The following is a 27,661-nucleotide window of genomic DNA, read 5'->3' on the forward strand; positions in this document are numbered from 1 at the left end:
TGACAAAACGTCCTCCAACGGGTCAATCAAGTATTTCTCCTGTCTTGTGTTTCAGAGTGAGATTCCAGACAAGCTGCGTTTCACCACATTCTACTTCTACTTCAGTCTGGTTGTAGTCGAGCTGATCCTCTGCTGCTTCAACGAGAAACCCCCCCTTTTCTCCAATGTAGACACAGACCCCGTGAGTCAACACACACACACACACACACACACACACACACACACACACACACACACACACACACACACTATCCTTGTGGGGACCAAATAATTGATACCCATTCAAAATCCTATTTTTCCTAACCTTAACCCCAAATCCCTAACCTTAACTCCTAACCCTACACCTAACCCATAACCCTAATTGTAACCCTAACCCTTGAGCCTAAAATAGCCTTTTTCCTTGTGGGGACTGGCGAAATGTCTTCTGGTCCCCACAAGAATGGTAAAAACAAAACACACACGCTGTGGCCTATCTTCATACTCTGTTGTTTTCTCCTCAGAATCCTTGTCCTCAATCGACAGCTGGTTTCCTCTCCACCATGACCTTCTGGTGGTTCACTAGGTAAAACCATTTCCCCCATAGACGCACACAACAAGTGTGTCCCGTTCTGTCCTATACATTTGTATGGCTTATAGCTACTTCATATTCACATATGTTATTCTCACAAGTAATCATTACATTTGATCAATAATGAATGGAACCGCAAACGGCAGTCTTCTCTCTGTGCAATGGTGTCCTGGACACTGATAAAGTATTTTCCAGGGACCCTCTCTTCACAAAGTTCCACTAATGCGTTGTGTCCCTCTCTGTCCCAGCATGGCCATCAAAGGCTATAGGAACCCTCTGGAAGCGAAAGACCTGTGGTCACTGAACAAGAAGGACAGCTCAGAGGAGGTCGTCCCCAAGCTGCTGAGAGAGTGGGACCTGGAGCAGGCCAAGGCTCACAGGTAGGGAGGGAGGGAGACAGGGAGGTAGGGAGGGATGGAGACAGGGAGGTGGAGCAGGCCAAGGCTCACACGTAGGGAGGGAGGGAGGGAGACAGGGAGGTAGGGAGGGATGGAGACAGGGAGGTGGAGCAGGCCAAGGCTCACAGGTATTTGTATCTATTATGGATCCCCATTAGCTGCTGCCAAGGCAGCAGCTACTCTTCCTGGGGTCCAGCAAAATTAAGGTAGTTCATACAATTTTAAAAACATTACAATAAATTCACAGATTTCACAACACACTGTGTGCCCTCAGGCCCCTACTCCACCACTACCACATATCTACAACACAAAATCCATGTGTACGTGTGTGTATAGAGCGTATGTTATCATGTGTGTGTATGCATGTGTCTGTGCCTATGTTTGTGTCGCTTCACAGTCCCCGCTGTTCCATAAGGTGTTTTTTTATCTGTTTTTTTTATCTAATTTTACTACTTGCATCAGTTACTTGATGTGGAATAGAGTTCCATGTAGTCATGGCTCTATGTAGTACTGTGCGCCTCCTATAGTCTGTTCTGGACTTGGGGACTGTGAAGAGACCTCTGGTGGCATGTCTTGTGGGGTATGTATGGGTGTCCGAGCTGTGCGCCAGTAGTTCAAACAGACAGCTCGGTGCATTCAACATGTCAATACCTCTCACAAATACAAGTAGTGATGAAGTCAATCTCTCCTCCACTTTGAGCTAGGAGATATTGACATTCATATTCTTAATATTAGCTCTCTGTGTACATCCAAGGGCCAGCCGTGCTGCCCTGTTCTGAGCCAATTGCAATTTTCCTAAGTCCTTTTTTGTGGCACCTGACCACACGACTGAACAGTAGTCCAGGTGCGACAAAACTAGGGCCTGTAGGATCTGCCTTGTTGATAGTGCTGTTAAGAAGGCAGAGCAGCCCTTAATTATGGACATACTTCTCCCCATCTTAGTTACTGTTGTATCAATATGCTTTGACCATGACAGTCTACAATCCAGGGTTACTCCAAGCAGTTTAGTCACCTCAACTTGCTCAATTTCCACATTATTTATTACAAGATTTAGTTGAGGTTTAGGGTTTAGTGAATGATTTGTCCCAAATACAATGCTTTTAGTTTTAGAAATATTTAGGACTAACTTATTCCTTGCCACCCATTCTGAAACTAACTGCAGCTCTTTGTTAAGTGTTGCTGTCATTTCAGTCGCTGTAGTAGCTGACGTGTATAGTGTTGAGTCATCCGCATACATAGACACTCTGTGGCATGTCATTAGTAAAGATTGAAAAAAGTAATGGGCCTAGACAGCTGCCCTGGAGAATTCCTGATTCTACCTGGATTATGTTGGAGAGGCTTCCATTAAAGAACACCCTCTGTGTTCTGTTAGACAGGTAACTCTGTATCCATAACACACATGTTTTTCCAGCAGCAGACTATGATCGATAATGTCAAAAGCCGCATTGAAGTCTAACAAAACAGCCCCCACAATCTTTTTATCATCAATTTCTCTCAGCCAATCATCAGTCATTTGTGTAAGTGCTGTGCTTGTTGAATGTCCTTCTCTATAAGCATGCTGAAAGTTTGTTGTCAATTTGTTTACTGTACAATAGCATTGTATCTGGTCAAACACAATTCTTTCCTATAGTTTACTAAGGGTTGGTAACAGGCTAGTTGGTCGGCTGTTTGAGCCAGTAAAGGGGGCTTTACTATTCTTAGGTAGCGGAATGACTTTTGCTTCCCTCCAAGCCTGGTGGCACACACATTCTAGTAGGCTTAAATTGAAAATATGGAAAATAGGAGTGGCAATATCGTCCGCTATTATCCTCAGTAATTTTCCATCCAAGTTGTCAGACCCCGGTGGCTTGTCATTGTTGATAGACAACAATAATTCCACACTCACTTTACGGAATTCAAAATTACAATGCTTGTCTTTCATAATATGGTCAGATATACTTGGATGTGTAGTGTCAGCAATTGTTGCTGGCATGTCATGCCTAAGTTTGCTAATCTTGCCAATGAAAATATCATTAAAGTAGTTGGCAATATCAGTTGGTTTTGTGATGAATGAGCCATCTGATTCAATGAATGATGGAGCTGAGTTTGCCTTTTTTCCCAAAATGTCATTTAAGGTGCTCCAAAGCTTTTTACTATCATTCTTTATGTCATTTATCTTTGTTTCATAGTGTATTTTATTCTTCTTTTTATTCAGTTAAGTTACATGATTTCTCAATTTGCAATACGTTTGCCAATCGATTGTGCAGCCAGACTTATTTGCCATTCCTTTTGCCTCATCCCGCTCAACCATACCATTTTTTAATTCCTCATCAATCCATAGGGATTTAACAGTTTTTACATCATTTTCTTAATGGGTGCATGCTTATTAGTAACTGGAATAAGCAATTTCATAAATGTGTCAAGTGCAGTGTCGGTTTGCTCCTCAATACACACATATATTCTTTACATCATCAACATATGAATCACTACAAAACTTATTGTATGACCTCTTATACACTATATTAGGCCCAGCCTTTGGAACTTTGGTTTTCCTAGATATGGCTACTATATTGTGATCACTACATCCAATGGATTTGGATACTGCTTTCAAACAAGTCTCTGCAGCATTAGTAAAGATATGATCAATACATGTTGATGATTTCATTCCTGTACTGTTTGTAACTACCCTGATAGGTTGACTGATAATCTGAACCAGGTTGCAGGCACTGGTTACAGTTTGAAGCTTTCTCTTGAGTGGGGAGACTGATGAAAGCCAGTCAATATTTAAATTACCCAGAAAGTATACCTCTCTATTGATGTCACATACATTATCAAGCATTTCACACATGTTATCCAGATACTGACTGTTAGCACTTGGGGGTCTATAGCAGCTTCCCACCAGAATGGGTTTTAGGTGAGGCAGATGAACCTGTAGCCATATTACTTCAACAGTATTTAACATGAAATCCTCTCTAATCTTCACAGGAATGTGGTTCTGTATATAAACAGCAACACCTCCACCATTGGCATTGATATATTTTCTGTAAATGTTATAACCTTTGTATTACTACCAATGTATCATCAAAGGTATTATCTAAGTGAGTTTCAGAGATAGTCAGAATATGAATGTCATATGTTACTAGCAAATTACTGATTTCATGAACCTTGTTTCTTAAGCTACATATGTTAGGGAGTGAGAGTGGGAGGGAGGGAGACGGAGGTGTAGCAGGCCAACGCTCACAGGTAGGGCGGGAGGGAGGGAGGGAGAGAAGGAGAGTGAAGGAGAGAGGGGGAGAGAGTGAAGGAGAGAGGGGGAGAGAGTGAAGGAGAGGGGGAGAGAGTGAAGGAGAGAGAGAGAGAGTGAAGGAGAGAGAGAGGGAGTGAAGGAGAGAGAGAGGGAGTGAAGGAGAGAGGGAGTGAAGGAGAGAGGGAGTGAAGGAGAGAGGGAGTGAAGGAAGGAAGGAAGGAGGGAGAGTGAAGGAGAGAGGGGGAGAGAGTGAAGGAGAGAGGGGGAGAGAGTGAAGGAGAGAGGGGGAGAGAGTGAAGGAGAGAGGGGGAGAGAGTGAAGGAGAGAGAGAGAGTGAAGGAGAGAGAGAGAGTGAAGGAGAGAGAGAGTGAAGGAGAGAGAGAGAGTGAAGGAGAGAGAGAGTGAGAGGGAGAGAGGGAGTGAAGGAGAGAGGGAGTGAAGGAGAGAGAGAGTGAAGGAGAGAGAGAGTGAAGGAGAGAGAGAGTGAAGGAGAGAGAGAGTGAAGGAGAGAGAGAGTGAAGGAGAGAGGGAGTGAAGGAGAGAGAGAGTGAAGGAGAGAGGGAGTGAAGGAGAGAGGGAGTGAAGGAGAGAGGGAGTGAAGGAGAGAGGGAGTGAAGGAGAGAGGGAGTGAAGGAGAGGGGGAGAGAGAGTGAAGGAAGGAAGGAGGGAGGGAGAGAGAGAGGGTGGGAGCAAGGGAGGTGGAACAGGCCAAGGCTCACAGGGAGGGAGGGAGGGAGGGAGGGAGGGAGGGTCCAAATTAACATTGGGTGTACCGTTGCTCAATTTCCTTAGTCATTCCTGGAAAGGACACATTCTATTTGGTGATTCTTATCTTGAAGGCTTCCAATGATTTCACTACTTCTAGGTACAAAGAAAAGAGAAACATGCAAACTTCTTAGTAAAAACATAACAATAACATCTTTTTATTATTACTTTTTTACTGTTTACCTTGTTACAACAATATTGACCCAGTAGTATGAATGTGTAGAGAATGGTTTTCTCATGCTGATGTTTAAGGTTACACAGCCTAAGTCAACAGTAGTTTCCCCTTTCACCTCTTTCCCAGAACAGTTGAGAGATTAGGGAAGAAGTTGTCTTTATGGGCTCTGAGTACTGGAATGTACGTGTGCGTACGTGAAAGATGAAGTGTGTTTTTCATGTGGTGCCAGCCAGTATCATATTCAAAAGCATGTTAGGATAGAAACCACTGCAGTGTGCAGCACCTTTGTTAGGATAGAAACCACTGTGCAGCACCTTTGTTAGGATAGAAACCACTGCAGTGTGCAGCACCTTTGTTAGGATAGAAACCACTGCAGTGTGCAGCACCTTTGTTAGGATAGAAACCACTGTGCAGCACCTTTGTTAGGATAGAAACCACTGTGCAGCACCTTTGTTAGGATAGAAACCACTGTGCAGCACCTTTGTTAGGATAGAAACCACTGCAGTGTGCAGCACCTTTGTTAGGATAGAAACCACTGCAGTGTGCAGCACCTTTGTTAGGATAGAAACCACTGTGCAGCACCTTTTGAGCATTTGATATGTGAAGTCAGTGTCTCTTCATCTCTGGTCTTGGTTGGAAAACACAGTAGGAGAGAGAAATCACTCAGTTAGCAAAATTATTTCCAGACATTTGATATCATGTGCATTTTAAGTGCTAAATGAAAATGTGAAAATACGTATTTTCCGGACATTGAAAATAATTATTTTCCAGACAGTGAAAATATGTAATTTACAGACACTGAAAATAGGTATTTTTCGGTCATTTGATTATGTGGCCAAATTTCAACTGCTATACATTCTCAATTAAGTAAGCATTATATCACAATCATTATTGTTCACGTCTCTTAATAGGAAAGAGGAGCCAACTGAAAATTGCAACAGAATATTTATTATATTTATTATTGCTCCTATCTGTCACATGCACTTATGTTAGCTTTTTCAAAAGCTTTAAAACTTGCAGCGAATTCTCCAGTGTTAAAAACAAACAAATGAACACTGACAGTGTTGCATCTATGGACCTATATAGACACCGGAACAGTGTTAAATTAAATTAATATTATTGAAATGTTTCCCAGAGTGCTTTGCCTTTCGAGTAAATTGTAGAGTTACCACCCATGACTATATTTGTTAGTGACAGAGACATGGTTGTTGCATTCATCCATTTTTGGTCCTATGGACCAAGTGAGATCCTAAGCGAATATGTAATATTTACTTTTTTACAAAATACCATACTTATTTCATAAGGCCTTATTTTGAGGGCCTAGTTTAACCCTAATACAGGGGCCTGAAACTCATGCAGATCACGTGGAACCAAAACCACGCCCATCATTATCATATTTCCCAGCATGCTCTATTGCAGGTTGATTTTTAGAATTGTTTGTTCCAATATCTATGTTTGTGCATGTACATTGATTGATTGGTTGATTCATCTTATGCTACACAAAGATAAATAACATACATTTTTCTAAACTAATCCAATCTGTTAGATTTTTTGCACCCTTTACTGAAATGTTTGTTCCAGTTTAGATGGCTTAGGTAGTCTCCTCACAGTGTTCCTAACTCTGACAACTCTGAAAGCAGGTTGAAGGTGAATAAATGTCCAACTGTTGGGTGTCCTAATTCTGTCTGGATTCCAATAGGAGTTACACATCCCTTTACAAGCCAGCACAATGTGACTTGCAGGTAGGTTTCCAAAGTTCTGGTAACTTTTGCTAAATGACCAGGTTTTCCAGAAATCATGGTTGGAAGTTTCCTGGAAACGGAAGCAGGAAATCCAAAATCCTTCAACCAGGATTTTTTGAAAATCTGTCAATTTTGGGAAAGTCACTGGAATTTTGCAACCTTACTTGCAGGCCAATTATGCACTAATAACAAAAGGTAGAAAGGATGCCCTTACAGGGTACCACTGCAGTGACAAGTGTTTGAAAAATGTATGCACTCACTAACTGTAAGTCGCTCTGGATAAGAGCGTCTGCCAAATGACTAAAATGTAAAATGTTTGTACCCATTTAGGAACAAATCTAAACCTTTTTATCTGAAAGTGTAATACAATGGCCTGAAACTCCTGGTTTACAGGCCACATCAGGTTCCTATTAGAATCCATCCAGTGTGGCAATATCCACATTTAGGAATGTTTTATTACATTTACATTTACGTCATTTAGCAAACGCTCTTATCCAGAGCGACTTACAAATTGGTGCATTCACTTTATCACACGCAACTAGGGCTGTGGCGGTCATGACATTTTGACAGCTGGTTATTGTAATGCAAAATGTTGCCGGTCTGACGGTAATTGACCGTTCATTAACATAAACACATTTAGCACCTCCCGGCCTCCACACATGCAAGCCGCTGATGCCCGCCTTTGGAACATCTACATTTAAAAAAAACTTTAATAAATCAATTGAATATACACCGTCACAATAAATCCATTATTTTATTTTAGGCAGGTCTAAAGAAACATTATGATATGAATAACCATTTATTTCAGAAGAACAGAATATGAGTTGGCCTACTGTATGTTATCTGGCTATACTCCATGCCATAGACTGTAGGCTTGTTCATTTAGCAGACAAAATATGCTAATAAGTCCTGTGCCATTATTTTATTTTATAGTAAGAAGAATATAATTGAACTTAGCTGAATAAAATAGAGGATATTTTTCCCATTCCGGAGCGAGAGTGAGCATATGAAGTGGCTATCGTGAGCGTAGAAAAGTGATCTAATAAGCTACTTGGCAACTTTAGTTGTGAATTATACAAACCTTAGAATGCCTTAGAAATCAAAAGATATATGGGCTGCATGGTGGGACTATAGGCTATTGACGATTTGAGAAAGTTGCAAAAAAACCTCCCCACTATACCAACTAACCCTACACCCATTAAAACCTCCCCACTATACCAACTAACCCTACACCCATTAAAACCTCCCCACTATACCAACTAACCCTACACCCATTAAAACCTCCCCACTATACCAACTAACCCTACACCCATTAAAACCTCCCCACTATACCAACTAACCCTACACCCATTAAAACCTCCCCACTATACCAACTAACCCTACACCCATTAAAACCTCCCCACTACACCAACTAACCCTACACCCATTAAAACCTCCCCACTATACCAACTAACCCTACACCCATTAAAACCTCCCCACTATACCAACTAACCCTACACCCATTAAAACCTCCCCACTATACCAACTAACCCTACACCCATTAAAACCTCCCCACTATACCAACTAACCCTACACCCATTAAAACCTCCCCACTACACCAACTAACCCTACACCCATTAAAACCTCCCCACTATACCAACTAACCCTACACCCATTAAAACCTCCCCACTATACCAACTAACCCTACACCCATTAAAACCTCCCCACTACACCAACTAACCCTACACCCATTAAAACCTCCCCACTATACCAACTAACCCTACACCCATTAAAACCTCCCCACTATACCAACTAACCCTACACCCATTAAAACCTCCCCCACTATACCAACTAACCCTACACCCATTAAAACCTCCCCACTATACCAACTAACCCTACACCCATTAAAACCTCCCCCACTATACCAACTAACCCTACACCCATTAAAACCTCCCCACTATACCAACTAACCCTACACCCATTAAAATCTCCCCACTATACCAACTAACCCTACACCCATTAAAACCTCCCCACTATACCAACTAACCCTACACCCATTAAAACCTCCCCACTATACCAACTAACCCTACACCCATTAAAACCTCCCCACTATACCAACTAACCCTACACCCATTAAAACCTCCCCACTATACCAACTAACCCTACACCACTATCCCACTTCTTGGCCCTAACTGATCCTGCACCAGGCCTGCAGCCTGGGAGGATGGGACACTATCGTTCAACACACCTTGTAACTCTTCTGAAGTATTTCTTTTTGTGTTTTACGTTCCATTTCTGCAGTACAGTTGATAACCATTGGCTATGCCACCCATTGTACAACTGACTGCAACTCTTTGTTTAGGGTTGCAGTGATTTCAGTAGCTGTGGTTGCTGATGTGTATAATGATGAATCACCAGCGTACACAGACACACTGGCTTTGATTTTAAGGCTAATGGTAGATAATTAGTAAAAACAGAGAACAGTAAAGGGCCAAGATGGCTACCTGGCGGAATGCCACACTTTACATGTTTTACTTCCATTTAAAGAAAACCCTCTGTGTTCTATTAGATAGATGGCGCTCAGCTCTTAATGCAGATGACACTGTTGTGTACTCTATTGCCCCTACGGCTGACCAGGCTTCTGTTGGAGCTGCCACCGACTTTTGTCGCCTTGCAGAAAGTCCTTGTTGATTTATAATTGGTACTTAATGCGGGGAAAAAACTAAATGAATGCTGTTTTTCTCATTCTCATAAAAATATTTCAGATGGCTTACACATTTATGCATTAGATAGTTCATCAAGCAGGTTCTCGCCTATAAATACCTGGCCTTTTGGATTGACAATAATTTGAAGTTTAAAAAACATACGGATGAGCTAGTTAAGAAGCTGAGATTTAAGTATGCTTCTTTTACAGAAATAGATATTGCCTCTCCCTAAACAGCAGGAAGCAGATTGTACAGTCAACTTTCCTGCCAGTTCTTGATTATTGGGGACACCGTTTACCAGAATGCAACAGCCACTACTCTTAAACCGTTGTATGCCGTCTACCATAGCGCCCTTCGCTTTATCACAGGTGACCGTTTTAATATGCATCCTGTAGCAATAGGTTGGCTGGTCCTCATTAAAATCCTATAGATGACTTCATTACTCAGTTTTTTGTTTACAAAGCTCTACTACACAACCTTCCGACTTACCTAACTTCACTTCTAGATAAATCCGCCTTCAGTTTTAGTGCCCCCCCATTTTTGGAATAGCTCCCTACATCTTGACACTCTGGTGCCTCTAGAGCAGTTTAGGACTTTAATGTTGAATTAATTTAATGAGAATTGCAACAGTTTGGATTGAATGTAAATCATTTTATTTGTGGTGTTTGAAGATGTAGTGTTGATTCTGTAATTTGTAGTTAATTGTATTTGTATTGATCATTTTGAATTTGTTGTTGTCCTCAGGGCACCATTGTAAATGAGACCCTGGTCTCATTGGGTTCCCCTGAATAAATAAAAGTTAATAAAATGCAAAATGGGGTAAATCTAGGCCTTATGTAAATAAATAATTGTGTTAAATATATATATATTTTTTCTATGAAAACATATTCGCTTAGGATCTCACTTGGTGAAGTCCATAGGACTGAAAATAGATCAATTCAACAACCATGTGTCTGTCACTAACAAATAGAGTAACTTCACAATTTACTTTAAAGGCAAGGCACTCTGGGAAATATTTGAACAAGGCTTTACACTAAACAGTGTGTTAATTTAATACTGTTCCGGTATATGGGTCCACAGACACAACACTTTGTTGTTTTTTTTAAACACTGGAGAATTTGCCGCGTAGCTAACAGGGAGGAAATTCGAGGGTGAGCACGGAGCGTGACTTGGCCAAGCTAGAACAGCATGTGATGGTCTGGAGCCGTTCGCAATCCACACCGACCGACTTCAAACCGACAGCCAGTCGCGGTCTGATGTGGTGCCGTGCTTTCTCAACCTCGAGGCACACTTGCAGTCAGCTACTGGTGCAAAACAGTTGGCACAGGTCCTCCTGAAGTCACTGTGAGCGCTTCGCATGCATACTGAATCCTCTGCCAGCCAACTTCAATCCAACTCCTGCAACAGCGTGCCTGATGGATCCAAGTGTGTTTCTGACACTTTGCTCAACAGAGAATGGAGCCACGGATGAGGGAAGCAGAATATTTTGTACTTCAGCAAATCAGAGAGTACAGCCGTGGAGCAGCAGGACCCCAGGAAAGAAGAATCCAGAAAGCATCTTGACCACAGTGCTTCAGAAATATAGCTTCCTCGCATCGAAGATTGTGTCTGAGGTCACTGTCCAGCCGGAGGGTCAACCTGGCAGGGCATTAAGTGCCCTATGTGAGCTGCGGAAATACCTGGAAAAGGTAAAGGGAGGCATGTTTAGAGAGTCCCTTCTCCAGTGCTGGCAGGCTGTTAATCCAAAGCTGTGCCCTGTGGCACTGGATCTGCTGTCTACCACTGCATCCCAAACGTTATTGGACAGAATATTCAGCCTGTCATCGGGCTTGAGAAACTGAATGACCACCTGCTCTGGAATGCAGAGTCTTCTTGAAGATAAACCAGAAATTGTTGTTTGGTTTAACAGAAACACACACACACACACACACACACACACACCTTAAAGCTGGCTGGCTGTGAACTGATAGATTTGTGAAGAAGTGTTGTATTGCTTATGTTTTTGCTGTTGTTGCAGCTGTTTTTATTAACCCAATTTGAAGGGGTTAGTCAGTGATGCATGTTTAATATTACATAAACATGTCATGACTTCATTTGTTGTATTTCCCTCTCTCTCTTTGTCACATGACGGTACTTAAGGTACCGATTCTTAAGGTACCGATTCTTAAGGTACCGAATCTTAAGGTACTTGATTCTTAAGGCACCGATTCTTAAGGTACTTGATTTTTAAGGTACTTGATTCTTCTACTGAAGTAAAAAAAAAAAAACATTGGATTGGTGTAAACATGGGCAAGAGAGTTTCCTTCCACCATTTATTGCACCAGTCTAGGCACCTATCATTTAAATCCAAGTCGCACTAGGATTGATTTCAGTGGAGGCTGCTGAGGGGAGGACGGCTCATAATAATGGCTGGAACGGAGCGAATGGAATGGCATCAAGCCATGTGTTTTGATTGTATTTGATACCATTCCGCTCCAGCCATGACCACGAGCCCGTTCCTCCCCAGTTAAGGTGTATTTGATACCATTCCGCTCCAGCCATTACCACGAGCCCGTCCTCCCCAGTTAAGGTGTATTTGATACCATTCCACTCCAGCCATTACCACGAGCCCGTCCTCCCCAGTTAAGGTGTATTTGATACCATTCCACTCCAGCCATTACCACGAGCCCGTCCTCCCCAGTTAAGGTGTATTTGATACCATTCCGCTCCAGCCATTACCACGAGCCCGTCCTCCCCAGTTAAGGTGTATTTGATACCATTCCACTCCAGCCATGACCACGAGCCCGTCCTCCCCAGTTAAGGTGTATTTGATACCATTCCGCTCCAGCCATGACCACGAGCCCGTCCTCCCCAGTTAAGGTGTATTTGATACCATTCCGCTCCAGCCATGACCACGAGCCCGTCCTCCCCAGTTAAGGTGTATTTGATACCATTCCACTCCAGCCATGACCACGAGCCCGTCCTCCCCAGTTAAGGTGTATTTGATACCATTCCGCTCCAGCCATTACCACGAGCCCGTCCTCCCCAGTTAAGGTGTATTTGATACCATTCCGCTCCAGCCATTACCACGAGCCCGTCCTCCCCAGTTAAGGTGTATTTGATACCATTCCACTCCAGCCATTACCACGAGCCCGTTCCTCCCCAGTTAAGGTGTATTTGATACCATTCCGCTCCAGCCATGACCACGAGCCCGTCCTCCCCAGTTAAGGTGTATTTGATACCATTCCGCTCCAGCCATGACCACGAGCCCGTTCCTCCCCAGTTAAGGTGTATTTGATACCATTCCGCTCCAGCCATTACCACGAGCCCGTTCCTCCCCAGTTAAGGTGTATTTGATACCATTCCGCTCCAGCCATGACCACGAGCCCGTCCTCCCCAGTTAAGGTGTATTTGATACCATTCCACTCCAGCCATTACCACGAGCCCGTCCTCCCCAGTTAAGGTGTATTTGACACCATTCCGCTCCAGCCATTACCACGAGCCCGTTCCTCCCCAGTTAAGGTGTATTTGATACCATTCCGCTCCAGCCATTACCACGAGCCCGTTCCTCCCCAGTTAAGGTGTATTTGATACCATTCCGCTCCAGCCATTACCACGAGCCCGTTCCTCCCCAGTTAAGGTGTATTTGACACCATTCCACTCCAGCCATGACCACGAGCCCGTTCCTCCCCAGTTAAGGTGTATTTGATACCATTCCACTCCAGCCATTACCACGAGCCCGTCCTCCCCAGTTAAGGTGCCATCAACCTCCTGTGATTTAATTTACACTGAGTATACTAAACATTAAGAACACCTGCTCTTTCCATGGCATAGACAGACCAGGTGAATCCAGGTGAAAGCTATGATCCCTTATTGATGTCACTTGTTAAATCCACACAAAAAAGACGGAGGACCCCCCCAAAAAAAAAAAAAAAAAATGGTTAGTGTGCATGCTAGTATCAAAGACTGAGGATTCACACCACAGATCAGTAAGAAAGTCAGAGAGAAATTGGAACAAAACACAGATAGAACATTGGTGCAGTGTTCACATCATGCATTCCAACAGGCTGCTGCAGTGAATTGTCATACCCCGGCTGGTCCGGCTGGTAGCCAGGTTAAACCTGCTTTCTGCTCTAAACAGAAAGCACCTGCTTTCTCTCTGATAAAAGACAGCCATTTTTATAAATCATTCCAATCCTACGATCTTAGTAATTGATTGGATTTATATAACATTTCTATAGATTCTCAAAGTGAAAAATATAAATTGTTCCCCTTTTAAACTTATCAAAAGCAACTTTTAACTTTACCCAGAAAGCTTTCTGCTCTAACTTGTCAAACGAACTTCCTAGAGCATAAACATTTAATAATAATAATAATATATGCCATTTAGCAGACGCTTTTAGCCCAAAACGACTTTCTGCTTCAGCTTGTCAAGGCGACACAGCCGTGGGCCCCGCAGTTATGTTGGACTTACTTTGCAGCTGGCTGCTTTATTGAGAAATGTTTTACTTATGATGACTGTGAGATGGTTGTCGTACATAACTATCTTAAGATGAATGCGTCTACTGAATGACTCAAATGTAAATCTCTGGTCCAAAAATCACTTAACACCAGCTTGTCTGATGAACTCTAACCTCCATTGTTCCACACATTCTCTCCAAACAACAAACCATGCCCCCATTAGTGGTCAAAAGGTTTTTGGTGCTCCAAAGATTCGGTAGGGTATTCTGAGGGGTGAAATTACAGTACCATTCAAAAATACTGCAATTATTTCCCCTCCAACAACATTTTCCCACAATGCACCATCATTTACAGTATGCTGCAGTAAAATGTTTCAGAGTAATTAACTACTGATAATACCCCAAATTACCGTATAAATTAGTGTTTCTGCTACAATGTAGTAATGGCATCGAAATGCCAAAACTTCTCCTCTCTCTCTCTCTCTCTCTCTCTCTCTGTCTCTCTCTCTCTGTCTCTCTCTCTCTCTCTCTTTCTCTCTCTCTCTCTCTCTCTCTCTCTCTCTCTCTCTCTCTCTCTCTCTCTCTCTCTCTCTCTCTCTCTCTCTCTCTCTCTCTCTCTCTCTCTCTCTCTCTCTCTCTCTCTCTCTCTCTCTCTCTCTCTCTCTCTCTCTCTCTCTCTCTTTCTCTCTCTTCTCTCTCTTCTCTCTCTCTCTCTCTCTCTCTCTCTCTCATTGATTAATCCCCTGTTGAATTCTAACCCCTCCACATTCAGATCTGTGGGAGAAAATCACACAGACAGATACAGTATATTTGCTAACTTAAAGGAAGAAGTTGAATTTGATGAATGCTTCTTCTACTGGAAACTCATTTCCCCCCCATTTTTTCCACAGTGCTCAGGACCAGTCCACCCAGGCTCTGTACTCCAAGCCTCCGCCAGCGGGAGAGTCCAACCACGTAGGGGAGGGGAGCAGTCCTGAGGAGGTGGAAGTGTTGCTGTCCAAACAGAAAACCCCCAAGAAGCCCTCCTTCCTCCGCTCCCTAATCAGGGCTTTTGGACCCTACTTCCTCATCGGATCTGCCTTTAAACTCCTACAGGACCTCATCACCTTCGTCAACCCACAGCTCCTCAGGTAAGTAGAGCACTACGAAGCATTATAACTCCTTATGAAGCCTATATGTCAAGATGAACACGCTGAACGTGGCCTGAAATAAAATTAAGTTCTGAGTAAAGATAAAGATCTGTATACAGAGATATTGCAATATAGCAGCAGTAGTTCCTCTATCAGACCCATCATAGGAGCATTTGTTTCCTTGTAGCTTTACAGGGTGACAGGACAACATTGTTCCTCTCACTACCACAGTATTTACCTGGACAGTGTTTACCTGGACAGTATTTACCTATGTGGATTATGTAAGGAAATTATCAACCTAACAATCTATCATGGTCTCTTATCTCTAGAAAATAACGTTTTGCAGTGTTTTGGTCTTCATCCTTATTGGTCTTATTTGTATGTGATGCAAAGCCAACGTGTAAATGTCTTACCTGTGTAGGCTATCATGAGTGGGTGTGTATTTGAATGATGGCCGCCTTTCTGTGAAAGCCTAACCCCCTCTGTCGTATAGAGGGGGTTATTAATGATTTATTTCCTGGAGAGAAGAGACCGTGATAGATTGTTAGGTAGATAATGTATTTTCCATAAACCACATAGGTGTCATGGTGGTTAGCTCGTTATGGAAAAAGGTCACCTCCCTTTGCTTCTTTTCCTTCTTCATTCTAGGGCCCTTCGTTCATTGTACTTTCAGATCACCATATTATTTGTTAGACAGTTGAAGTCGGAAGTTTACATACACCGTAGCCAAATACATTTAAACTCAGTTTTTCACAATTCCTGACATTTAATCCTAGTAAAAAATTCCCTGTCTTAGGTCAGTTAGGATCACCACTTTATTTTAAGAATGTAAAATGTCAGAATAATAGTAGAGAGAATGATTTATTTCAGCTTTTATTTCTTTCATCACATTCCCAGTGGGTCAGAATTGTACATGCACTCAATTAGTATTTGGTAGCATTGCCTTTAAATTGTTTAACTTGGTCAAGCGTTTCGGGTAGCCTTCCACAAGCTTCCCACAATAAGTAGGGTGAATTTTGGCCCATTCCTCCTGACAGAGCTGGTGTAACTGAGTCAGGTTTGTAGGCCTCCTTGCTCGCACACGCTTTTTCAGTTCTGCCCACAAATGTTCTATAGGATTGAGGTCAGGGCTTTGTGATGTCCACTCTAATACCTTGACTTTGTTGTCCCATTTTGCCACAACTTTGGAAGTATGCTTGGGGTCATTGTCCATTTGGAAGAACCATTTGCGACCAAGCTTTAACTTCCTGACTGATGTCTTGAGATGTTGTTTCAATATATCCACATAATTTTCCTTTCTCATGATGCCATCTATTTTGTGAAGTGCACCAGTCCCTCCTGCAGCAAAGCACCCCCACAGCATGATTCTGCCACCCCCGTGCTTCATGGTTGGGAAGGTGTTTTTCGGCTTGCAAGTTCCCCCTTTTTCCTCCAAACATAACGATGGTCATTATGGCCAAACAGTTCTATTTTTGTTTCATCAGACCAGAGGACATTTCTCCAAAAAGTACGATCTTTGTCCCCATGTGCAGTTGCAAAACGCAGTCTGGCTTTTTTATGGCGGTTTTGGAGCAGTGGCTTCTTCCATGCTGAGCAGCCTTTCAAGTTATGTCGATATAGCACTCGTTTTACTGTGGATATAGATACTTTTGTACCTGTTTCCTCCAGCATCTTCACAAGGTCCTTTGCTGTTGTTCTGGGATTGATTTGCACTTTTCGCACCAAAGTACGTTCATCTCTAGGAGACAGAACGCGTCTCCTTCCTGAGCGGTATGACGGCTGCGTGGTCCCATGGTGTTTATACTTGCGTACTATTGTTTGTACAGATGAATGTGGTACCTTCGGGCATTTGGAAATTGCTCCCAAGGATGAACCAGACTTGGGGAGGTCTGCAATTTTTTTTCCAAGGTCTTGGCTGATTTCTTTTGATTTTCCTATGATGTCAAGCAAAGAGGCACTGAGTTTGAAGGTAGGCCTTGAAATACACTGCTCAAAAAAATAAAGGGAACACTTAAACAACACAATGTAACTCTAAGTCAATCACACTTCTGTGAAATCAAACTGTCCACTTAGGAAGCAACACTGACAATATATTTCACATGCTGTTGTGCAAATGGAATAGACAACAGGTGGAAATTATAGGCAATTAGCAAGACACCCCCAATAAAGGACTGCTTTGCAGGTGGTGACCACAGACCACTTCTCAGTTCCTATGCTTCCTGGCTGATGTTTTGGTCACTTTTGAATGCTGGCGGTGCTTTCACTCTAGTGGTAGCATGAGACGGAGTCTACAACCCACACAAGTGGTTCAGGTAGTGCAGCTCATCCAGGATGGCACATCAATGCGAGCTGTGGCAAGAAGGTTTGGTGTGTCTGTCAGCGTAGTGTCCAGAGCATGGAGGCGCTACCAGGAGACAGGCCAGTACATCAGGAGACGTGGAGGAGGCCGTAGGAGGGCAACAACCCAGCAGCAGGAATGCTACCTCCGCCTTTGTGCAAGGAGGAGCAGGAGGAGCACTGCCAGAGCCCTGCAAAATGACCTCCAGCAGGCCACAAATGTGCATGTGTCTGCTCAAATGGTCAGAAACAGATTCCATGAGGGTGGTATGAGGGCCAGACGTCCACAGGTGGGGGTTGTGCTTACAGCCCAACACCGTGCAGGACGTTTGGCATTTGCCAGAGAACACCAAGATTGGCAAATTCGCCACTGGCGCCCTGTGCTCTTCACAGATGAAAGCAGGTTCACACTGAGCACGTGACAGACGTGACAGAGTCTGGAGACGCCGTGGAGAACGTTCTGCTGCCTGCAACATCCTTCAGCATGACTGGTTTGGCGGTGGGTCAGTCATGGTGTGGGGTGGCATTTCTTTGGGGGGCCGCACAGCCCTCCATGTGCTCGCCAGAGGTAGCCTGACTGCCATTAGGTACCGAGATGAGATCCTCAGACCCCTTGTGAGACCATATGCTGGTGCGGTTGGCCCTGGGCTCCTCCTAATGCAAGACAATGCTAGACCTCATGTGGCTGGAGTGTGTCAGCAGTTCCTGCAAGAGGAAGGCATTGATCCTATGGACTGGCCCGCCCGTTCCCCAGACCTGAATCCAATTGAGCACATCTGGGACATCATGTCTCGCTCCATCCACCAATGCTACGTTGCACCACAGACTGTCCAGGAGTTGGCGGATGCTTTAGTCCAGGTCTGGGAGGAGATCCCTCAGGAGACCATCCGCCACCTCATCAGGAGCATGCCCAGGCATTGTAGGGAGGTCATACAGGCACGTGGAGGCCACACACACTACTGAGCCTCATTTTGACTTGTTTTAAGGACATTACATCAAAGTTGGATCAGCCTGTAGTGTGGTTTTCCACTTTAATTTTGAGGGTGACTCCAAATCCAGACCTCCATGGGTTGATACATTTGATTTCCATTGATCATTTTTGTGTGAGATTTTGTTGTCAGCACATTCAACTATGTAAAGAAAAAAGTATTTAATAAGATTATTTCATTCATTCAGAACTAGGATGTGTTATTTTAGTGTTCCCTCAATTTTTTTGAGCAGTGTACATCCACAGGTACACCTCCAATTGACTCAAATGATGTCAATTACCGGTAGCCTATCAGAAGCTTCTAAAGCCATGACATCATTTTCTGGAATTTTCCAAGCTGTTTAAAGGCACAGTCAACTTAGTGTATGTAAACTTCTGACCCACTGGAATTGTGATACAGTGAATTATAAGTGAAGTAATCTGTCTGTAAACAATTGTTGGAAAAATTACTTGTGTCATGCACAAAGTAGATGTCCTAACCGACTTGCCAAAACTATAGTTTGTTAACAAGAAATTTGTGGAGTGGTTGAAAAACAAGTTTTAATGACTCCAACCGAAGTGTATGTAAACTTCCGACTTCAACTGTATATTCGGTATGTTATGCTGCAAGACATTTTATTAACAGTAAAAATACATTTCAATTTATTTCCCTTTGCCATCCCTTTCCCCCCATCTCTCTCTCTCTCCGTCTCTACTCTGATCTCCCCCCCCCCCCTCTCTCCTCCCTCCAGATTATTGATCTCGTTCACGAAGCAGAAGGATGCTCCCACCTGGTGGGGTTATGCCCTGGCCTTCCTCATGTTCTTCACGGCCTTCCTCCAGACCCTCATCCTTCACCAACACTTCCAGTACTGCTTCGTCACCGGAATGAGGCTCCGCACCTCCATCATAGGAGCTATCTACCGGAAGGTGCACACAGGCGGAAGCATGCACACACAAACAGAAACACACACATTCACCACAGTGGCAAAAGTACTGAATCTTTCTCTCTTTCTCTTCTGTTCTTTCTTTCTTTCTCTCTCTCTCTCTCTCTCCCTAGTCTCTGATCATCACTAACGCGGCCAAGCGTACGTCTACGGTGGGAGAGATAGTCAACCTGATGTCAGTGGACGCTCAGCGGTTCATGGATCTCACCACCTTTCTCAACATGCTGTGGTCCGCCCCACTTCAGATCATACTGGCACTATACTTCCTGTGGCTGGTGAGTGGCTTCTTACCGTGGAGTAACTAGAACACTGTATGGGGAGTAGATCGAATTAGATGATGTCTGTGTTGATTAGACATGCCTGGTCTGTCTGTATTGTCGAGCCAGGGTCCATCTCTGTTCTGTTGATAGGTTGATTTCTTGTTTCTGTGTTGATTGGTCATGCCTTGTTTTTGTGTTGATTTGGTCATGCCTTGTTTTTGTGTTGATTGGTCATGCCTTGTTTCTGTGTTGATTGGTCATGCCTTGATTCTGTGTTGATTGGTCATGCCTTGTTTTTGTGTTGTAGAACTTTGGTCTGTTTCTCTGTTGATTGGTCATGCCTTGTTTCTGTGTTGATTGGTCATGCCTTGTATCTGTGTTGATTGGTCATGCCTTGTTTCTGTGTTGATTGGTCATGCCTTGTCTCTGTGTTGATTGGTCATGCCTTGTCTCTGTGTTGATTGGTCATGCCTTGTCTCTGTGTTGATTGGTCGTGCCTGGTCTCTGTGTTGTAGAATCTGGGTCCGTCAGTGCTGGCTGGTGTTGCTGTGATGATCCTGCTGATCCCCTTAAATGCTGCCATCGCTGTGCGGACACGAGCCTACCAGGTATTCACAACACCCTCTACTACTCCGAGAGCTTATCGTTGGTGACAAGGAGTTGAAGTAGTGATGATGATGATTGTTATTAAGATGATAAAGTCTCTTATAGATTAAACAACCAACGTCTCTTCTAAGGGTCAAAGTAGAAACATGTGTCCAACTTGTTACCACAGAAATGCTAAGGGTTAAACAACAAAGCTCTGTAGAGATCTGCTGTGAGTTTGTACTGTTGTGCTTCAAACTCTGGGTTTGTGTCAGTTTTTAGTTTTTGTCTTTGAGCAACCATATCTTCAATCTAAGCCTACTAGAAAGTGTGTGCCCTCAGGCCTGGAGGGAAGCAAAAGTCATTCCGCTACCCAAGAATAGTAAAGCTCTGTTTACTGGCTCAAATAGCCAACCAATCAGCCTGTTACCAACCCTTAGTAAACCTTTGGAAAAACATTGTGTTTGACCAGATACAATGCTATTTTACTGTAAACAAATTGACAACAGACTTTTAGAACGCTTATAGGGAAGGACATTCAACAAGCACGGCACTTACACAAATGACTGATGATTGGCTGAGAGAAATTGATGATAAAAAGATTGTGGGGGCTGTTTTGTTAGACTTCAGTGTGGTTTTGGACATTATTGATCATAGTCTGCTGCTGGAAAAACGTATTTATTATGGCTTTACATCCCCTGCTATAATGTGGATAAAGAGTTACCTGTTTAACAGAACACAGAGGGTTTTCTTTAATGGAAGCCTCTCCAACAATAATCCAGGTAGAATCACGCATTCCCCAGGGCAGCTGTCTAGGCCCCTTTTTCAATCTTTACTAATGATATGCCACTGACTTTGAGCCAGTGTCTATGTATGCGGATGACTCAACACTATACACGTCAGCTACTACAGCGAGTGAAATCACTGCAACACTTAACAAAGAATTGCAGTTAGTTTCATAGTGGGTGGCAAGGAATAAGTTAGTCCTAAATATTTCAAAAACTAAAAGCATTGTATTTGGGACAAATCATTCACTAAACCCTAAATCTTGTAATAAATTATGTGGAAATTGAGCAAGCTGAGGTGACTAAACTGCTTGGAGTAACCCTGGATTGTAAACTGCCATTGTCAAAACATTTTCCATACAACAGTAGCTAAGAAGGCTTCCGAGTGGCGCAGCGGTCTAAGGCACTGCATCTCAGTGCTAGAGGCGTCACTACAGACCCTGGTTCAATTCCAGGCTGTATCACAATCTGAGTCCCATAGGGCGGCACACAATTGGCCCAGCGTCAGGGCAGCATGGCTAGCCCTTAAATGGACACATAGAACTAACATTAATAATATGCATGTCAATCTCTCATGGCTCGAAGTGGAGGAGAGATCGACTTCATCACTACTTGTTTTTGCAAGAAGTGTTGACATGCTGAATGCACCGAGGTGTCTTTTTTAAACTACTAGCACAAGACATGCCACCAGAGGTCTCTTCACAGTCCCCAAATCCAGAACAGACTATGGGAGGCGTACAGTACTACATAGAGCCATGACTACATGGAACTCTATTCCTCATCAGGTAACTGATGCAAGCAGTAGAATCAGATTTTAAAAAACAGATTAAAAAAACACCTTATGGAACAGCGGGGACTGTGAAGAGACACACACACACACTCACAGGCACAGACACACGCTTACACATACACATGATAAGAAACACACTCTACACACACGTACACATTCATTTTTTGTATTGTAGATATGTGGTAGTAGAGTAGTGGCCTGAGGGCACACACTTAATGTGTTGTGTAAAGTGTTACGAAATGTAATGGCATGTAATATTTTAAAGTGTATATAACTGCCTTAATGTTGCTGGACCCCAGGAAGAGTAGCTGCTGCCTTGGCAGGAACTAATGGGGATCCATAATAAACCCCAGGAAGAGTAGCTGCTGCCTTGGCAGGAACTAATGGGGATCCATAATAAACCCCAGGAAGAGTAGCTGCTGCCTTGGCAGGAACTAATGGGGATCCATAATAAACCCCCAGGAAGAGTAGCTGCTGCCTTGGCAGGAACTAATGGGGATCCATAATAAACCCCAGGAAGAGTAGCTGCTGCCTTGGCAGGAACTAATGGGGATCCATAATAAACCCCAGGAAGAGTAGCTGCTGCCTTGGCAGGAACTAATGGGGATCCATAATAAACCCCAGGAAGAGTAGCTGCTGCCTTGGCAGGAACTAATGGGGATCCATAATAAACCCCAGGAAGAGTAGCTGCTGCCTTGGCAGGAACTAATGGGGATCCATAATAAACCCCAGGAAGAGTAGCTGCTGCCTTGGCAGGAACTAATGGGGATCCATAATAAATCCCAGGAAGAGTAGCTGCTGCCTTGGCAGGAACTAATGGGGATCCATAATAAACCCCAGGAAGAGTAGCTGCTGCCTTGACAGGAACTAATGGGGATCCATAATAAACCCCAGGAAGAGTAGCTGCTGCCTTGACAGGAACTAATGGGGATCCTTAATGAATACAAAAACTATCAAAGCCTCTTTCAATGAGATGAAATACAGTGAAAAAACAACAGTGAGTATGCTTTCTAAATGTCCTCTCTCTCTCCCCCTTTACCCCCCTCCCCCTCTCCCCCCCTCTCTCCCCTCTACCCCCTCTCTCTCTACCCCTCTATCCCCTCTCCCTCTCCCCCTCTACCCCCCTCCCCCTCTACCCAACTCTCTCCCCCTCTACCCCCTCTCTCTCTCTCCCTCTATCCCCCCTCTCCCTCCCCCTCTACTCCCTCTCTCTCTCCCCCTCTATCCCCTCTATCTCTCCCCCTCTACCCCCCCTCTCTCTACCCCTCTACCCCCCTCTCTACCCCACCTCTCTCTCTACCCCTCTACCCCCTCTCTCTCTCCCCCTCTATCCCCCCTCTCTCTCCCCCTCTATCCCCCCTCTCTCTCCCCTCTACCCCTTCCCTCTCTCCCCCTCTCCCCCCTCTCTGCCCCTCTACCCCCCTCTCTGCCCCTCTACCCCCCCTCCATTCCCCTCCTCCTCTCTCTCTCCATTCCCCTCCTTCTCTCTCTCTCTCCATTCCCCTTCTCTCTCTCTCTCTCCATTCCCATCCTTCTCTCTCTCCATTCCCATCCTTCTCTCTCTCTCTCTCTCTCTCTCCATTCCCATCCTTCTCTCTCTCAGGTGGAGCAGATGCAGTACAAGGACGCTCGTATCAAGCTGATGAACGAGATTCTGAACGGGATCAAAGTGTTGAAGCTGTACGCGTGGGAGAACTCCTTTAAAGACAAGGTTCTGGAGATCAGACAGAAAGAGCTCAATGTGCTCCGCAAGACGGCCTACCTTGGTGCTCTGTCTACCATGGCCTGGACCAGTGCACCATTCCTAGTACGGGACACACGCGCATGTACACACACACTGCATCTATATTATCCTTGTTGTACACTATATACCATTTTGTATAAGGAAGGTCAACTCTTTGTAATATTTATTTATAAGACTAATAGTACACTCTAACTGACAACTGAAGTGCAGACCCATGAGCTGTCCAGAGGATCTACTTCTATGTTTTTATTCTTAATGTCTCCTTAGGTTGCTTTGATGACGTTTGCAGTGTACGTGACAGTGGATAAAAATAACATTTTAGATGCGGAGAAAGCCTTTGTGTCTTTGTCTCTGTTCAACATCTTACGGTTCCCTCTCAATATGCTGCCCCAAGTCATCAGCAGCGTTGTACAGGTAGGCTCTCCTACTCCTCCTCCTCCTATCACTCTCCTCCTCCTCCTCCTCCTATCACTCTCCTCCTCCTCCTCCTCCTCCTCCTGTCACTCTCCTCCTCCTCCTCCTATCACTCTCCTCCTCCTCCTCCTATCACCCTCCTCCTCCTCCTCCTCCTCCTCCTCCTATCACCCTCCTCCTCCTTCTCCTCCTATCACCCTCCTCCTCCTTCTCCTCCTATCACCCTCCTCCTCCTATCACCCTCCTCCTCCTATCACCCCTCCTCCTCCTTCTCCTCCTATCACTCTCCTCCTCCTCCTCCTCCTCCTCCTCCTCCTATCACCCTCCTCCTCCTCCTCCTCCTCCTCCTCCTATCCCCCTCCTCCTCCTCCTCCTCCTCCTCCTCCTCCTCCTATCACCTCCTCCTCCTTCTCCTCCTATCACTCTCCTCCTCCTATCACTCTCCTCCTCCTCCTCCTCCTCCTCCTATCACCCTCCTCCTCCTCCTCCTCCTATCACCCTCCTCCTCCTCCTCCTCCTATCACTCTCCTCCTCCTATCACTCTCCTCCTCCTCCTCCTCCTCCTCCTATCACCCTCCTCCTCCTATCACCCTCCTCCTCCTCCTCCTCCTATCACTCTCCTCCTCCTATCACCCTCCTCCTCCTCCTCCTCCTATCACTCTCCTCCTCCTATCACTCTCCTCCTCCTCCTCCTTCTCCTCCTATCACTCTCCTCCTCCTATCACTCTCCTCCTCCTCCTATCACCCTCCTCCTCCTTCTCCTCCTATCACTCTCCTCCTCCTATCACCCTCCTCCTCCTTCTCCTCCTCCTCCTCCTCCTCCTATCACCCTTCTCCTATCACTCTCCCCCTCCTCCTCCTTCTCCTCCTATCACTCTCCTCTTCCTATCACCCTCCTCCTCCTCCTCCTATCACCCTCCTCCTCCTCCTCCTCATATCACCCTCCTCCTCCTATCACCTCCTCCTCCTTCTCCTCCTATCACTCTCCTCCTCCTTCTCCTCCTATCACTCTCCTCCTCCTATCACCCTCCTCCTCCTTCTCCTCCTATCACTCTCCTCTTCCTATCACCCTCCTCCTCCTCCTCCTCCTATCACCCTCCTCCTCCTATCACCCTCCTCCTCCTCCTCCTCCTATCACCCTCCTCCTCCTCCTATCACCCTCCTCCTCCTATCACCCTCCTCCTCCTATCACCCTCCTCCTCCTATCACCCTCCTCCTCCTCCTCCTCCTATCACCCTCCTCCTCCTATCACCCTCCTCCTCCTCCTCCTCCTATCACCCTCCTCCTCCTATCACCCTCCTCCTCCTCCTCCTCCTATCACCCTCCTCCTCCTATCACCCTCCTCCTCCTATCACCCTCCTCCTCCTCCTCCTCCTATCACCCTCCTCCTCCTATCACCCTCCTCCTCCAATCACTCTCCTCCTCCTCCTCCTCTTACCCCTTCTGTCACTCCTCGTATGTGTGTGTGTGTGTGTGTGTGTGTGTATATATGTGCATTGTGTTGACTCTAGCTTCTCTTCAGGCCAGCGTGTCTCTGAAGCGTATCCAGGACTTCCTGAGTCATGAAGAGCTGGACCCAGAGTCTGTGGACAAGAATAACACTGCCACAAGTAAACATGGACGTTTCTGACCAAGGAACCAGCCCAAGCTGACCAAGAAAGCAGCCCAAACTTGGCTGGGCTGGTTCCATTTCACTAACTAGGCTTTTCCGATAGGCCTTAGGTTTTCACTGACATGAAGGGATAGGATATAGGAAAGCTAGTGGGACGGGGCCTCTGAGGCAATCTAATGGTCTGTTTCTGTTGAGTCATTCTAATGGTCTGTTTCTGTTGAGTCATTCTAATGGTCTGTTTCTGTTGAGTCATTCTAATGGTCTGTTTCTGTTGAGTCATTCTAATGGTCTGTTTCTGTTGAGTCATTCTAATGGTCTGTTTCTGTTGAGTCTTTCTAATGGTCTGTTTCTGTTGAGTCATTCTAATGGTCTGTTTCTGTTGAGTCTTTCTAATGGTCTGTTTCTGTTGAGTCATTCTAATGGTCTGTTTCTGTTGAGTCATTCTAATGGTCTGTTTCTGTTGAGTCATTCTAATGGTCTGTTTCTGTTGAGTCATTCTAATGGTCTGTTTCTGTTGAGTCATTCTAATGATCTGTTTCTGTTGAGTCTTTCTAATGGTCTGTTTCTGTTGAGTCATTCTAATGGTCTGTTTCTGTTGAGTCTTTCTAATGGTCTATGTTTCTGATAAGTCATGTTGACATTGGCCTTGCCATGGTGCGACTGCCTGACATTATTGCAGGCAGTTGAGTTTTCAATAAGTAACGATGGGGGTTATTGTAATACATTTTGGTTCTGCATACTGTAGTCATTACTCTTGGCTTTTGTAATATAAACATTTTAGACTCTACGTTGAGGTAGCTTAAGGGAATTAGACACAGGGATTCCACAGTGTATAGTCATGGCTTATCCTTCTTGGCTCTGAGACAGTTTGAGTTTATACTTATAAGTGTCCAGTTTGGTAATGCTGTGTCATGATGTGTTTTTGTAACTGCCTTGCATTCCTACACTGTGTTCTCCCCTTCAGATAGCTCAGTGACGCTTGTCAATGGGAAGTTCACCTGGGCAAAACAAGATCCTCCTGCTCTACACAAGTAAGTTGGCAAGTTGCATCATGCAAAGGACAAATAACCATTTAAGGGAACGAATACACTTTGCTGATGGGCGTGGGTGTGTTTGTGTTTGTCCGCAGTATAAACCTGATGGTGCCCCAGGGCTCTCTGCTAGCTGTGGTAGGACATGTAGGTTGTGGGAAGTCTTCTCTGGTGTCAGCTCTACTGGGAGAGATGGAGAAACTGGAGGGAGACATCTCCATACGGGTACGTCTGCACTCAATTCAATTATACTAACTGAAGGTTGATTGGTGGGTAATTTGCTTGAATGGGTAATTGATTGGTGGGTCAATTTATTTATTGATTGATTGATCGATTGATCGACTGATTGATTGTTAGGGTCTAGTTGTAGTTTTCAGCTGTACGGAGTTCCCTCACTCCTCCTCTCCTCCAGGGTTCGGTGGCCTTCGTCCCCCAGCAGGCCTGGATCCAGAACGCCACTCTGAGAGACAACATCCTGTTTGGCAAGGCCTACAACGAGCAGAAGTACCGCCGTTGTCTGGAGGCCTGCGCCTTAACCCCTGACCTGGAAGTACTACCTGGAGGAGACCTGACCGAGATCGGAGAGAAGGTAGGGAGATGGTATAGTATCTAACATGGGTTGTTTTTGGAGCTAAAGTTCATGTTAGCCCACTGAACTAAACCTTAGGCATTAGCTCTGGGAGCTAAGTTAGGTCTTCGAGTCTAAAAGCAACAAATCAGTGATTTGCTAGTGATTTTTCTCTCTCTGTCTGTCTGTCTGTCTGTCTGTCTGTCTGTCTGTCTGTCTGTCTGTCTGTCTGTCCCTCAGGGTATCAACCTGTCTGGTGGCCAGAGACAGAGGGTGAGTCTGGCCAGAGCTCTGTACAACGAGGCAGATGTCTACCTGCTGGACGACCCTCTGTCTGCCGTGGACGCCCACGTGGCCAAACACATCTTCGACCACGCCATTGGCCCAGAGGGGGCGCTGCAGGGCAAGGTGAGGAGAGTAGTCACTCTGCTCTGTTCTCCATACACTACAGAAGAAGAGAGACACATTCTGAGTGGTAGCAGAGAGAAATGGAC

General features: G+C 44.8%; 1 protein-coding gene across 3 annotated transcripts in view; it reads left to right on the forward strand.

The window, feature by feature from the left end:
* LOC121575446 (ATP-binding cassette sub-family C member 3) overlaps positions 1-27,661 on the forward strand; it is a 77,834-nt gene that overhangs the window by 33,808 nt on the left and 16,365 nt on the right. Inside the window, exons 5-18 of one of the 3 annotated variants that reach the window (XM_041888601.2) lie at positions 56-181; positions 501-562; positions 817-948; positions 14,888-15,127; positions 19,184-19,361; positions 19,492-19,653; positions 20,154-20,246; positions 23,402-23,605; positions 23,810-23,956; positions 25,479-25,566; positions 26,533-26,599; positions 26,698-26,824; positions 27,012-27,188; positions 27,408-27,575. In XM_041888601.2, the coding sequence (XP_041744535.1) occupies positions 56-181; positions 501-562; positions 817-948; positions 14,888-15,127; positions 19,184-19,361; positions 19,492-19,653; positions 20,154-20,246; positions 23,402-23,605; positions 23,810-23,956; positions 25,479-25,566; positions 26,533-26,599; positions 26,698-26,824; positions 27,012-27,188; positions 27,408-27,575 (1,971 nt within the window). Of the gene's footprint in view, positions 1-55; positions 182-500; positions 563-816; positions 949-14,887; positions 15,128-19,183; positions 19,362-19,491; positions 19,654-20,153; positions 20,247-23,401; positions 23,606-23,809; positions 23,957-25,478; positions 25,580-26,532; positions 26,600-26,697; positions 26,825-27,011; positions 27,189-27,407; positions 27,576-27,661 lie in introns of those variants that run through there. The other 2 variants (XR_006002359.2, XM_041888804.2) reach the window with 2 other exon arrangements.

The sequence above is a fragment of the Coregonus clupeaformis genome, chromosome 1 (assembly GCF_020615455.1).
Source record: "Coregonus clupeaformis isolate EN_2021a chromosome 1, ASM2061545v1, whole genome shotgun sequence".
NCBI classification, from domain to species: domain Eukaryota; kingdom Metazoa; phylum Chordata; class Actinopteri; order Salmoniformes; family Salmonidae; genus Coregonus; species Coregonus clupeaformis.